The sequence below is a fragment of the Pholcus phalangioides genome, unplaced genomic scaffold, assembly GCF_987345545.1.
Source record: "Pholcus phalangioides strain wild (caught in Gottingen) unplaced genomic scaffold, Ppha-v1.0 ptg000022l_1, whole genome shotgun sequence".
Lineage (NCBI taxonomy): Eukaryota > Metazoa > Arthropoda > Arachnida > Araneae > Pholcidae > Pholcus > Pholcus phalangioides.
This window is the reverse complement of record NW_028301615.1, coordinates 14,365,584-14,380,855: the sequence shown is the minus strand read 5'-3', so window position 1 is coordinate 14,380,855 and position 15,272 is coordinate 14,365,584. Positions and strand designations below refer to the sequence as shown.

Genomic DNA, 15,272 nt, shown 5'->3' with positions numbered 1-15,272 from the left:
TTAGCCACCTCGTATGGCATTTTGCCTGTTGTGGTGCTGTATTTGTATTTGTATTTAATGTTTATCTCGGCTGAAATTAACTGTCACAAGAGCAATTTATGAATACAATTTTAGTATAAAACGCTTCAAATTTCATACAATGCGTAAAATTTTCAACTAAATGACCGAAAAAAATCAAAGCAGGCATGAAATTAATGGCACGATTCGTATTATTTTAACTTTCTCGATTCATACGGGACAAGTTATCGTGAAAAATTCTCATTTCTATCGAACAATTTCAAATTAGAAATAACACATTCAAGAATTTTTCTAAATTGAATCATTTCTCCGAAATATATTATATCACAGCATATCCTGGGACAGCAATATATATTTTTTCTCTACTACAAAAGAAAATATTTCTTGGTGATTCCTCCACACGCAATTCTCATATTCAATGATTATACATTGATATTATTCGATTTCAAAATAATCGTGGTGAAAATATCGTGGTATGACATCGGAGAAGTAAATGGGTATGTTGCGGTAAATGTAATAAGTCCTTTATTATGCATAATAAAAGGTTATTATATATATATACACAACCTGTTTTTATGCATAACCAGTTATTGCGCATAATCGTTGATCATTTTGGTAAGTTTGACGAATTTCGCTAAATTTAAAATTCTCACCGGCGATTATTCATAATACCCAAGCGCCGTTGGTATAAACATGATAAATCATGATAAATTAATCACATTTGTCGGTTATTATGCATAATTGTTATTTTGTATTGGTACACATATTAAATCAATCCCTTTGCCGCGATAAGATTTATTATTTAGATGAACGTACGTGTGAGCCAGAGTCTGCACAGGATATAATGAACTGGGATTTAACGAATTTTTCTAAACATCGCTGATATAACTTCCATTTGAAGAATTCTCGATTCATACCTCGATATAACGAGTACCAATTTAATAAATTTTACGATCTCACAGCGATATAACGAACTCCCATATAACATTATTTTTCCTGTGGCACCCTGATTCAACGATCTCTCAATTAACGAATTTTGTGATCGTTCCCCGATATGATGAAATCTTATTTCACAAACTATAGAATTATACCCCGATATAATGATTTTTGTTTCACCAAATATTATGGTCTTATGCCGGTAATATAAACTTTCTTCTAACAAATTTCGCGATCGTACTCCAATATTGCGTTTTATTATTACTTTTTCAAATTATCATTACGTATATTACTAATTCACTAACGTCACTTGATTGTTATGCATAAGCACTTGTAAAAGTGATGAATTTATCAAACTTACCGAGACGATTGACGATTATGCATATAATTAACCGATTTACCACATTTACCGTAACAGATATATGGGGGAATCCCGTGCCAAATGCCTGAGATTTTTTTAATGGTATGTACAAATATATTGGAGAGGCATGTCCCATGGTTGACTGGATGGTATGGAATTGCAAATGGCTCTTCATAAAAAACTGTGGAGGGGTATTGGGTTGTTTTTTCTTCCCCCGATTTTTACTAAATAAAAAGCTATAGGAATCATGAACGTCACACAAAACCGACGGGGGTTTTCTCAGTTTATTACCTCCCTTCCGCTTCATCCCGGATCACGTGCGAGTTTTCCCGAAGCATTTCAGCTTCTGGATCAGTGAGTACATAGTTTCTTTCCATTGACTATGAGCATCATGATATCAGTATAGATCATAACGTAGCCATATTGCTTCTTTCAGCATCGCTATCAGGAAAAGTGTGAACCTATTGGCACGACTAGTGATGGAGACACCTTTGGAGAACATACTGAAGAATCCACGTTTCTCGGCAGAACTGAAAAGAATTTCATTTTGAATTTATTTTTTTAATGTTTTTCCAAATAACACGTTGAAAAGAATTGAGTTGTGTCCGTGACAGGACAAGCACCAAGTTATAATGTGAATAAGTATTTTGCATTTACGAGTTTTTTGAAGATCTGGTAATTGAATCTTCAGAGGTATCAACAATAATGAGGCATTTGTAAATTCATCTAAGTAAACCAGGTAATATCTTCAGACACCATTACCTTCTGATGATATAAGCGTTCAAAATGAGTCGATAGTCATTTTCGTTACTTTACATTATGGTCAATTTTTAGAATTTTCTATACATCTGCCAGGTAGCCGATTCAAAGACGTATTCACGTCGAAACTGTTTCATACACTGCCCAAAACTTTTAGGGGCAATGTACTTTTTATTTTAAAATTGTGATTTTAAACATTTTTATGGATAAAATATTGACAAAGAACATTGTTAGATATTCATAAAGAGTTGTGTCACGAGCAACATGAAATTTACTGAAATGTCATCAACTAAATTTAATTTTATAAATTTAAATAAATTAAGGAAATTTAAATAAAGATAAATTTAAGAAATTGAAATGAACAATACATATTCGCTGATTGTTTGGAGCACTGTACTTAACATCGGGATACAGTCGGCACCGCCTAATCGGATTTTAGCTATTCCAGCACACAATATTTGATTAGGAGGGGAACAATTCAATTGCCACTTTACAATGTTATTATAATTTGTATATTAAAAACTAGTAAAAGATCAATATTAATTAAAGCTTTTCGAATAAATCGGACATCAAAAATGAAATGGAAGTTACCTTTAATTAGAATGAACACAATACCTAAAGATTTTTACTTTTCATTAGGAAAATTAGTGCCCTCTATTGGCTCAACAAATATTAAAAAATAAAATAATTAAATTTACGTATTGAACCCAACTTGAATACTTGGGGGGTGGCCATAATTGTATAACTTAGTAACATATTTTTTATAAATTCCAAATGTTTCATTCAAGGAAAACATTGTGTATAATAAATAACAGTTGACATGTATTAAAATAATATCTGATTAACAGTTACATCATTTATTTAATATTACTAATATGTCTATGAATAAATGTTGTTGTCGGACGGTTTTATCCTCTTCAGAGAGGCCGACTGCACGTAGTTGTGAATAAAAAAAATGGATGGACTATCATCGAAGCGGCGTCAGGTTTATACAAGAATACGATTTTCTCAGCTCACTATATTGTAAGACGGTCCATATTAATTGCGTCTTCAACTTGCACAGCATATTATCTGAGGCAGTTGTAAACATTTGAAATATAGCCTATTCGCATAGGTAAGCCTACAATGAGTCTGGAACCCAAACCGGTAGACGTTATCTTGTGAATGAAGTACTTGTGAAATGAATCAATTTTAATGACGGAACTTACAATTTTTAGATTTTTCCGCACGCACTCGTTTTCCACACTCGATATTTTTTGTCGTGCCAAAAAATGATTGCTTGGCTAAAATCTCATGTATCAAGTATATTGCTTTTACTCACATAATACTTCAAGAACTGAGCTTAAAAACAAACAAGTTCTTTATTAATATCCTTATATATCCCAGCAAAATACGTTTATAAAAGAAAAATCGATTTGAGTGTTATTATATCGTAAGTATACGCTGAGTATGAAAAAAATGCATACCTTATAAGTGTGCTGGAAGTTTGCGTCGTCAGCATCCGATATAGTGTAGATGTGCATCTTATTCTAAGTTCGTCGCTTTTAAAGTGACTCGGTTCGATTCTTATCCGCAAACCCAATTTCGAGATTTCGGTTCCGTCTGAATATCTGATCGTCCTGTATTTTAACATCTGCTCCCTTTTCGGCTGCAAACAAATGTAGACAAAGGAAAAAAAAGTCATATTTGTAATAAAATAAATCCAAATTTCATTATGGAATACAACGTAATTAATTAGCGATACCAGGTGATTAGAAAAGAAACAGGAGAAAGTAAAAATTCATTAGTTCGCAAACGGCATACACTAGCGTCATGAAATGTTCACAGAAATACAGAAAGATGTGCCCCTGATTTTTAGAGGATAATATTTTCAATAACTTTCCCACACCAGTACGTCCCCAGTCGATAAGAATCAATAAAGTCTTAGATTTTGGCAATATTGTCCCAAATTTATAAAAGATTAGAAAACTTGATAGAAAGATTTTCGAGAACAGAAAAATGTTGCATGCTTTTAGCAGGCATATCCTCTTTGAAGCATTAATAACTCCTGTTTATCTGCTACTGGACTAGTCCCGGAGGTTATTCTTCTTAATGGATCATAACCTGTGTGTATAGCTGTTATGGGCAATTTGCTACCGTTCTACTTAATTTCAGGAGTAACTTGTGCCAGAAGTGTCTACCTAACATTCGGCGCTTGAATCTAGACTTTCGTTTGTGAATTTAGTGCTACCACCTATATATTTCAAAACATGAATGAAATTTGATGCTTGATTATTTGTACCGTTGTTGGGTCAAATACTCTCTGTGGCAAGATCACCTAGCATTTGCAACTCAAGGTTTAAAAGCCAGCTTTGGCCGATTACAAGTGTGCCACCTGCCAGAAGCAAAATAAATTTATTCTATACATAAAACTTATGCGTTATTAAAATTTAAAAAAATTCTGTGTATCTTCCATGTCACATTCCTTCGTAGTTGAAGTAGCAATTTTATCAACGTGATAATTTTGAATATTGCTGGATGGTTTACTTGTTGCTATGCTTTTTGGACAACCTAGTGCCGTCAAATGGGGTGACTTGGTAACTAGCGAGTTTGTAGGCATATACTCTAATTTTCTATTTTAGATGACGCCATAACCGCTGTGAATGAAATAGGGAGATGATTTTAGGTCCAGCCACAGGGGTGTGCGCCTCAATGATTCAAATCTTTCATAATTATCCCGTCTCTTTTTAATCATAACCTGTGTTTTAAGGTTTCATGAAACCATTCCAAGACTTTGTTTACAGAGCTTACTGGTTATATATTACCGTCTCAATAGAAGTTTTCGTTATACTTATAGGTATACTTATTGTTTCAATTGTGGATGATAAAATACCTACATAAATCAATCTGTAAATTGATAGTTGTGCGATTAGAGAAATGTTTAAGAACTGCAGGTTGACTTGGGGACAGTATTGTCTATCAGCTTCTTCAGGGAAAGGGATAACCATTAAATACAAATACAACGCCACAACAGGCAAATTGCCCAACGAGGTGGCTGACGTAAGAACATCATGGATCCCCGAGCCATTTTTTGGAGGCCCTACCTACTACTGCTACACCACACATGCACCCCGCCCACACCTCCCGCGGAACCCCCAACGAATCGGTACATGCGGGAATGTGCGTGTACGTGTTGATGACCTGGATAGTCTAAACAGGTGATTCCCAACATGGGGCCCACACCCCACAAGGGTGAAATTTGATTTTAAGGGGGCTTTCAGTTTTTTTATGAAGACCTGAAATCTTCCGAACTCCCTTCATTTTTTATATCAATTAATTTTTTTCAAAATTTTAAACAATTTCTTGATGTGACGTCATTTCTTTCATTTCCTCTTTAAGTGTAAGGGACTTGACTAAGGGTTCTTGGCGTTTTGTGTTCCACGGAAAATTTGTGCCAGTAAGATGAAATCCCCCTTGTGCAAATAAAATGAGGAAAACTGAAGGCCATGAGCTCCTTTAAAAAATAAAATTCTGTGTGTATAAAAACAAGGAGTAAATTGTTTTCTCATCCAAGCTCATGGACACCCCTGAAGACTCTCCGAGGACCCCTGATTAAGAACCACCGCTTTTAACTAATTGAAAGTAGACAGGAATGGGGGGGGGGGGCAAAGACCCCTGGTTTTAAAATTCAAGGAGGAAAAGCAAAAAATAATGGTTCCTATACTTGGAGAAAAAAACGTTGTTATGAAACAGTTAAATTTCACCTGGAGGGGGGGGGGGGGTTACCTCCTGACGAAAGTGCGGGGAAAGACATCAGGATTTCCAAGATGCTTTGATGGGGTACGGCCGAAAAAATGTTGCGAACCATTGGTCGTATACTACGGGTTGTGACGCTTCCTCAGGGTAAACCCTGAGAAAGTATCATAACCCGTAGTACTAATGATAGTAGAATGAAAACTAAATGGATAAGCCACAGAAGAAACAGAAAAGTGAAAGCAGCCTTTTCATGCCAGAAGATCCTGAAATCGATGTTCTTACACCAACAAGAGATGAAAGATAAACATGTCGAACTTCTACTGCAGAACAGTTTGATGAAGAACAAAGTAGGCCCGAAGTCAGAGTGGAGATTTTATTTCTAGTCAAATATGAGAGAAGAAAATGCCCAGGTCAGATTACTGAAATTTTTTATGATGATTAATTTGATGATTTATCACCAAAAAAAAGTCAGGACTGAACGAATTGATATTCATCTCTCCCTTTCTCTCTCTCTCTCTCTCTCTCTCTCTCTCTGTCTCTTTCTTTGTATTAACAAAAAATAAAAAACAGGCATGTTTGACTAAGCAGATTTACATGTAGGCCAGTGAGTCTCAACGTGGGCGTTAACAACCCCTGGGGGGCGATGGATTGTTCCAGGGGGGCGGTAGAAGCTACGGGTATAGCATAGGATCCTATGGGTTAGATTGCGTTGATGGCGATGGGAGAAAAAAAATTCTGAAGAAGGGGGCGATGGGACAAAAAAGGTTGGGAAACTATGCTGTAGACGTACAAGAATAATTTCGAGCGATCTAAATATCAGTAATAAAATCAAAATTTGTGTACTTATACTTTTTTTTTAATTGTTTCGAATTATTTCTAGTGGAGTGAGATGGAAATATACGCTTTGGTGGGTGAAATATCAAGGTAATAAAGTAGTGCACCCAAGTCACCCTAGATGACAAGGTGACTTGGATACGATTTTGCATTCATTTTTCTTCGTCATAATAATTTTCAAATCAATTACAGTCGAATCCCGTTATAACAAACTCCAAGACACCGGAGAAATCACTTCATTAAAACGAAATTTCGTTAAAGAAGGAATTCCAGGTTGTTGTCTTTTTTTGCATTGTTCCTATGTAAACTTATCTGGAGGATTAGAAAAGTGTTCGTTAAAACGAAATTTTCGCTATAACGTTATTCGTTAACACGGGATTCGACTGTATATCCTTTCATAAAAAATCCGATTGAATTTTCTTCTTTTTTCTCTCTCTCCCTCCCTCTCTCTCTCTCTCTCTCTCTCTCTCTCTCTCTCTCTCTCTCTCTCTCTCTCTCTCTCTCTTCAGCTTGTAGTAAAATATGGCTCGCCATTTATAAGGGAGATAATATAGAAAATGTCCAAATCCCAAGTCACCCCATTTGACTGTACTGTATTTCATTTTGTCAGAAACCTTGAATAACATAAATTATAATTGTTGGTTTCGCCCACATCACACTATGTTGAAAAGGCTTAAGTAAGCGAAATATTTCTCAGTAAGAATGAGAGAAATATCGATCATCACCATTAGAGAAACACCTAATAAGAGTATTCACTGAATTATTCATGGCCACAAATCCACGATACCCTTTTCTTTAGTTGTATACTCTGATACGAAATGGAAATTAAAAATATAATGACTACTTGGCGCATTAATCGCTCTCACCCGAAACATTCAGCAACGAATTCGAGAATTAATTAGCTCATAATGTGTAAAATCATTATCATTTGCTGCATTCGGAATTCATTCATAGCTCATTTATGAAAATTGAAAATTAATGGGGATTGATTCCGTACATACTTCCATACCGTTGACGAACCATCGTATGTGGGCTGGTATAGTCGACCTCGCCGACGAACAGTTGACATTTATTATGTCCCCGAGGTCGTACCAGGAGAGGTTGCCTTCTATTGTTGGACTTTCATTACCAACGGCTCTCTGGAAAACTACAAATAAGAGGACATAAATAATTGTTAGTAAGAATAGAATTTTTCTATTGAATATTATATATGGTACCACCACACAGACGAGTCATACTGCTGTAACCACCTCATACGTTTGATATCAGCTAATTTTATGATACGTGAAATGGATTTGTAATGAAATGGGTGAGTTAACGCAGACTATTACATAGTCAAACATTTTCGCGGAACCTTTGATGATTATGAGGCTGTTCCAACCCCTGTGACTATTTCACAAAACTCAAAAAAATTTTGAATATTTATATTAGTATATTGAGTAATATACATAAAGCACAAAATTTTTTTGTGGTTCAAGAGAGCTCACGCGCTCTTGAAACATAAAAAAAAACAAAAAACCGCTGTTTACGTTATAATACGGGTCATATGGTAACCTTAATGCATTGGCCCACCCGGGCCAGACAAGAGAGAAGTCTCACCAAAATGAGATCTCGTTCAAATTTCCGAGCATTGGCGTGGTAGGGCTTCAGAAAAATCGCAACTGTTCAAATTGTCGTACTCAACTACAGCCGCCTGGTAGTCGAGTGGTTAGGGAACTAGCTTCTCACTGTGCAGGTCTGGGTTCGAATCCCGGTTCGGGCATGGATGTTTACTAACACTAACAAATTCCCTGGACGGATCATGCTGATCCCTTGGGAATACGTGATGATCACGTTATTAAATCACTGTGAATTTTAAATAAAAACTTGTTGCGCTCAACTAGTCACGAGTCAATTTGTCACGGTACAAATTTCTCGCAGACTCAATTCGTCGCAACGTCGATTCTTCGCTGCGCATGTTCCTCGCAATCTTATATGCAGGTTTGTGTGTGTGTATACACACACCCACTTTATTAAAAATAATTCTTCTTTTGTCATTTCCAAAACATCAAAATTAGAATTTTAATTTATTTTATTATTTAATAATTTTTAATTATCATATCAATTATATTTGGAAATTTAACTGAATATAAAAATTTATATTTGAAAATTTTATTATTTAAAAAATTAGTTTTAAACGTTAAAAAATGATTTTTTTCTATGATGAATGTTAGATATTCGGTGGAATTAATCTTGGCTGAAGGGGGGTTAGGACCCCCCCCCCTTCGTTGCGTACGCCAATGGCGCAGACCAAGATAATTCCCACACTTCAAGATAAGCCACACTTTCCACTTCCAGTTGCGATTCCCATTTCTCTCAGCGACGGCAGTTGGGATGCATACCAAGATAATAAATTGTGATTTAAAAAAAACAATAAATTTTCAACAGGTAAGTCGTACTTCATGCTTCTTTTTTCCTACCCGATTTCTTGCACTAGCGAACAACGGAATGTTGAAGAGTAGAGATTATTGTTTTTAATTCATATCAATGATTTTTGTACATTGCAACTAAACGGAAAATTGATATATTTTGCTGATGACACAGTTAAGGAAACTGAAATAGAAAGTCTCAAAAAAAAAATATAAGAGGGCTTATATATAAAATCAATTGATCGCTAATCAAACATAAACTTAAATAAAACATTAAAAAAACTAAATACATTAAAAAAAACGAGTAACATAAACGCTAATACGCACACCTGCATTAAGATTCCTATCCCCTGTCAAATAATTACCCAGTGCAACTGTCAAGAAATAGTGTGTTTGAATATTATTTTGGCGTAATGATGCAATATGATTTGAAATGTACATTGCATTACGAGAAAATAATTTAAAAATAAGACTTATTACTTATTTTATGTATAAATTGTTGGTAAAAAATTTCTTGAAGAAGCGTTCCCTGCATTTATATATTCAATAGTGAATTATGGAATCTGTGGTTGGGGGTGGGGGGGGGGGACATTGATCTTAATATATTATCGTGATCGTCGTCCAACGTCCGTAGATGCGAGAAATGGAAAACCCGACAGAAAGCGGGAAGATAGAACCGCTCAAAATGATGAAAATTAAATCTAGAAAATTCATTTTATCCCAATTTATTATCTTTGTATGCACCCCCAACGTCCCTTCATGACTTCAATGAATACTTTCCTTCATTTGTCAAAAATTGTAATAAGGATGGGGAACATTTCCAGTAAATGAAAAAAAAAAGTTTCATTTCACGCCAAAAACAAATGCCCTATTTATAAGATCTTTATGAACATGTAAAGTGATTCAAAGTTGTCGCAACGACGAATTGACCTGGATCTCAGAAAAATCAGTTAGCCCGGAGGCCCACGATCCTCTCAAGATGGCTCTGGGTAACACAGATGTTTTCCAAATAGCGTCAAGTTTAAAAATTCCATGTAAAAGAGGCCCCAATAGAATTTTAACATTAAACCAAAGAATGATTCCAAGAATAATAATTGCAATGCTATGCAACCCAATGGAGGGAGGAGGACTATAGAATTCATTGTAGGAATTAATCAATTTTTTGGACTGGGAAAAATCTCGAACTCGAATGCCAAAATAATGCCACATTTATAAGCGCAATATTCGCAGAGATATTTTTGAATTTGAAAAACGGTGTCAAGTTGGAAGGAACAGTAAATAAAGCAAAAAATCGTTGTCCGTTAGTTTTTTCTGTTCTTTCCTCGATTTTTGAAATCAAATAACTGAATTGATATTGCATTTAGAAACGCGTGGAAGGTTTTATTTTGTTTTTAACAAATTTCTAATTGGGTTTTCTGAGAACAAGTGTCCGTATTAATAGTTAATTTTATATTTTAATAAGTTTACAACCCCTAGAAACATGAATAATATATCTGAGCTCTACACGCTTTTTTTTGGATACTTCTTCTGGTTAGAAGTATGCCTCTAGGATCAACGGTTCACACCAGTAAAATGCGGATAGGGAATTATGGAATCACATGTACATTTTCACATTGCATTGTATAAGATTTATTTCGCATACAATAAAAAACCCATTTAATTGTTTTTATCACTTAATTTCTGCTTTAGTACGGTGTTATTAATAATTCGGGACAATTAATTCAAAATTTAGTAGAGAATAGTATAACAATGGTTAATTACATTCAGTTTAGGGTTCATATTCTAGCTAAAATGACGTAAATAGCAAATGCATCAAAATAAAAAAATAAAAGTGTATAAATATATATATATTAATATATAATTCAGTATGGGTCTGTGAGACCCAACTCGTGCACTCACAGACCATGTAACATTTACTCACCCGCGCGCTACAATGTTAAACCTGACGATTCAATTATAGTCTTTTGTAACCTCTTCGCTCTAGAGTAGTACATTCTACACATGTAGTGAGTAGAACTACACATGTAGTGAGTAGAACTACACATGAGCGTAGTTCTCTACACATATGTAGAAAACTACGCTCTAGAGTAGTTCTCTATATATGTGTAGTTCATTTTTAACTGTTTTTAATGATTCTTTTTTTAAGTTAAGAAATGAGGTAAACACATGTAAATAACTCAAATGATCCTAGTAAAGATATCGACCCAAATTAACTAATTTTGTTTTCTTTTTAAAAGACATTTCGACATGACATGTTTATAAATCAATCAAAAACATTTTTTGATAGTTTTGGCTCAGGTGTGAAGAGGTTCCTGCATCAAAATAAAAACAAAAGAGGTACCTTTGTAAGGGTTTGCGGATGGATTCCTATCGTTGATGATAAACTCTTGGCTGGTGCTGGAATAAACTTGAGGAATGGAGCTGGTGCACGCTATTTCCAATTTCTCCCTTCTCACGTGATTGAATTCTATGACGAACGTTAGGCCTATGACGGTTGTTTGTAGGCCATTCGGATGTCTATCTGACGGCGAATAACGCAACTCGTAAGTCGGAAGTACCTGGAAACAGACATTGGTACGCCTTGTATGAATTTACACATTGAGAGACGTTCTCAGGCCAGTGACAGACACTGCGAACCTCAAAAAATCTAGAGGCCTCTACTATCGCTAGTTCGCGAAATTTCTTAAATACTTTGCAAGCGAATTCGAAGGTCAACTTTATTACAAAGAAATTGGTTAGTTCTCATAATTTTTAAAATAAAATTTTTTAAAGTCTTTAAAGTCTTTTAAAGATGAAGTAAAATTATTCCTAGAAATGAAAGATGAAGTAAAATTATTCCTAGAAATGAAAGATGAAGTAAAATTATTCCTAGAAATGAAAGATGAAGTAAAATTATTCCTAGAAATGAAAGATGAAGTAAAATTATTCCTAGAAATGAAAGATGAAGTAAAATTATTCCTAGAAATGAAAGATCAAAATGTGTGTCATTTTTTAATGATGAGACATGGGTGCGAGAATTAACATTCTCAATTTATATTGCAGGACATTTGAACGACTTGAATATCAAAGTTCAAGGAAAAGATCGACTAATAACACCGTGTATGTTGCACCGGCAAGTTGTAGGTGTGAATTGGAATTGTTTCAAATTCGTTGTAATTTATTTTGATTATTTTCATGCGTACACAATTAATTCACTCTTTAATTATTCATTTTTTCACCCCAATTAGTTCACTGTACGTCCTGAGTAGATGTACAGAAATCAAAAAAGTACCACTTTTTCTCTCAATATTTGCCCAAAATAGAAATGGTTAAGACAGAATTTGATGGAAGATTCAAATATTTTCAAGAGTGTGTGGAAAGATGTTTTTTTATATTCCTATTCTCTCTCTTCTCTGAAATAGAAGAGTTTCCATTTATCTTCCAATAGATCTAATTGATTTGCAAAATGATTGGTCCATTATAAAGAAGAAATACTGAAAAGTCGGTGTTCCAAAAATACACTATTATTCAGAGTGAAAATTTACAGAAATGAAAAAATGACGACAAATATATTCTTTGTTATTTTGAAAGAATCTATTTAATCCTTTTGGGAACAATTGATATAGTTTGAGATAAAACGACGCTAATATTTCAGCCATGATGAAAGTCAAATAATCTTTGTACCAAAATTTTGGCACGCTAGTTAATGATAAACGGGGTCAAGAAGCAACATAAATTAATTTACAACTAGTTAATTGAAATTGCTAAAATTGAACATATTCGTATACATGGGATCAGTAAATTCCGCCCCGGTTACGTTTCGTTCCCTGGTGCATTTCACCCCCCGACAATTTCGCCCCTGAAATTTCCCCTTCCCTGACCGTATGAGTGAAAGAGTGACAGTATGATTGATCAACTTCGTATGCTCCTAACTTCGAGGAGCGTATGCGAGGCGATCTCCCCGTTAAAAAGACTCGCCAGAGAGAGCAACAGACCTACAACAGTATAATTATTCATTCATTATACTTCGATCACTCTCAGTTTAGGAAAGACTCATAGTTAAAAAAAATGATTGCAGATGGCAGCACTACACAAAAAAAGCATTACACAGAAACACACTTCACGGAAAGTTCACTATACGTACTCACAAATTCCAACATGCACCGTTTATTATTCGTTAGAAGTTCCGCAGAATAATATGGACGAGTAGCATGTCTAGTTTAGTAGTAGTAGTATGATTGACCAAAGTGAGCGTGCGATTGATCGTATGTGTGACCACGTGAGTGTGTGATTGACCGTATGAGCGAGTGAGTGATCGTTTAAGTAGCCAAGTGAGTACGTAAGTGACCGTATGAGTAAATGAGTGTGAGCGACTGTGTGTGTGGATGAGTAATGACCATACGAGTGTTCAAGTGAGTGAGTGATTGTGTGTATGGATTAGTAATGACCATACGAGTGTTCAAGTGAGTGAGTGATTGTGTGTATGGATTAGTAATGACCATATAAGTGACGAAGGGAGTGGCCGAGTAAGTGAGTGACACTACGAGTGACCAAAAGGGTGATCGCATCAGTGACCAAAAGAGTGGTCGCATCAGTGACCAATAGAGCGATCGCATCAGTGACCAAAAGAGTGATCGCATCAGTGACCAAAAAAGTGATCATATCAGTGATCAAGTTGGTGACCGTATGAGTGACCAAGTGCGTGGCCATATGAGTGACAAAGTTAGTGGCCATACGAGTGATCAAATTAGTGACTGTATGAGTGACAACACTCACGTGGTCCCTTATACCGTCACATACTGTCACTCACTCATACGGTCACCCGCCCATTCATCTAGTCACTCACCCACTCCCTTGTCCACGCTTACGGTCACTCACGTATTCACTTGGTGAAGCTTATGGTCACTCATTCATTCACTTGGCCACTCAAACGGTCACTCATATACTCACTTGATCACTCATACGGTCATCCAGTTAGTCATTTACACAATCACGCACTTGGTTACTCACACGGCCAGGGAAAGTGAAATGGCCGGGACGAAACTTCGCGGGTGAAATGTCGGAGTCAAAATCTCTGCAAACCCGTATATGTCCCCTTATAATGTTTCATTCATCTCGTAATGTTCAGAAATAAACATTGATTTTAATTAATTTTTTATGTGTTTTTTTTATATTCTTCTTTCACGTTCTCTTGATTCCAATAGAATGATTTTTTCTTTATTTTAGAATAGAAATTCTAAATAAAATAAAATACAGTAGCTTGTGAATTGCAATTTTATACAGCCCAGGGTTAGATTAATTTGGTGCCCTTCTAATTTAAATGATACATTTAGATATGGATGCGTATGAAAGCCGACATACTCACTTCAACGCCATTCAGATACCATTTCATGTGAGAGAATGGCTTTGAAGGTCCTGACGTACACGTGATGTTGACCGTATCACCAATCTTATACGGCAGGTAAATCCCTTCTATAACAGGACCTGCATTCGGTATAACTGCGGATAAAAGAATATCTTTTAGGAATTACAATATATATATGTGACCACGTGAGTATGTGACATGTGAGTATGAGTGACCACCACATATATAACATATATATATATATATATATATATATACTCTCTTGTTTTAATTACATATATAGAAAGTACGGGAATTAGACATATAGATTTTCTGTCAAATTTTGAAGGGGGAAAAATGATAACCGAATCATGTCTGTGTTTACGTTTCTCTTCAGATATTGGTTCAGTGATCTCCAGCCACTTCGCGAACTGGCTGACCAATGCTCAATATTCGGACATTGACCGGGTCCATTTACAACGAAATTGGCCAATTCGTGAACTGAATAATTTCTAGCTTCGGCAATAACATATACTGTTTACATATAAACTGGGTATTTCATATATTACCTGACTGTTCCATAATATTATATATAATCCCCGCACTTTCTATATATTTTTAAATAAATTTTCCGATATGGGGGAAAAACTGCATACATGGATACAAAACATAATTTGCGTTGGTGATGTGAACCATCGAATGAGTTTCATAAATATTCCGACGTGAATAATGAATTTATGACGTTTGCATGAGAAAGCATTTCGTCACAAATATGCGTGTAAACGAATTGAAAATCGCTATTGCAGCCTTCGTTTGAGATAACGAAAGTGTATTGTCGATGCGAAATGCATTTCAAACTCCCAATATGGTGATCTGAATCATTATCCCGTGTATAGAC

The 15,272-nt window shown here is 35.3% G+C and overlaps 1 protein-coding gene across 1 annotated transcript in view; it reads right to left on the bottom strand.

Annotated features, from left to right (window-relative positions):
* Positions 1-1,219: 1,219 nt before the first annotated feature.
* LOC149069507 (uncharacterized) overlaps positions 1,220-15,272 on the bottom strand; it is a 42,897-nt gene continuing 28,844 nt past the window's right edge. Inside the window, exons 4-8 of the mRNA XM_089249907.1 lie at positions 14,396-14,529; positions 11,393-11,609; positions 7,645-7,790; positions 3,541-3,722; positions 1,220-1,845 (exon numbers count right to left, since the gene is read on the bottom strand). Of these exons, the coding sequence (XP_089106033.1) occupies positions 1,713-1,845; positions 3,541-3,722; positions 7,645-7,790; positions 11,393-11,609; positions 14,396-14,529 (812 nt within the window). The 3' untranslated portion in view covers positions 1,220-1,712. The remainder of the gene's footprint in view (positions 1,846-3,540; positions 3,723-7,644; positions 7,791-11,392; positions 11,610-14,395; positions 14,530-15,272) is intronic.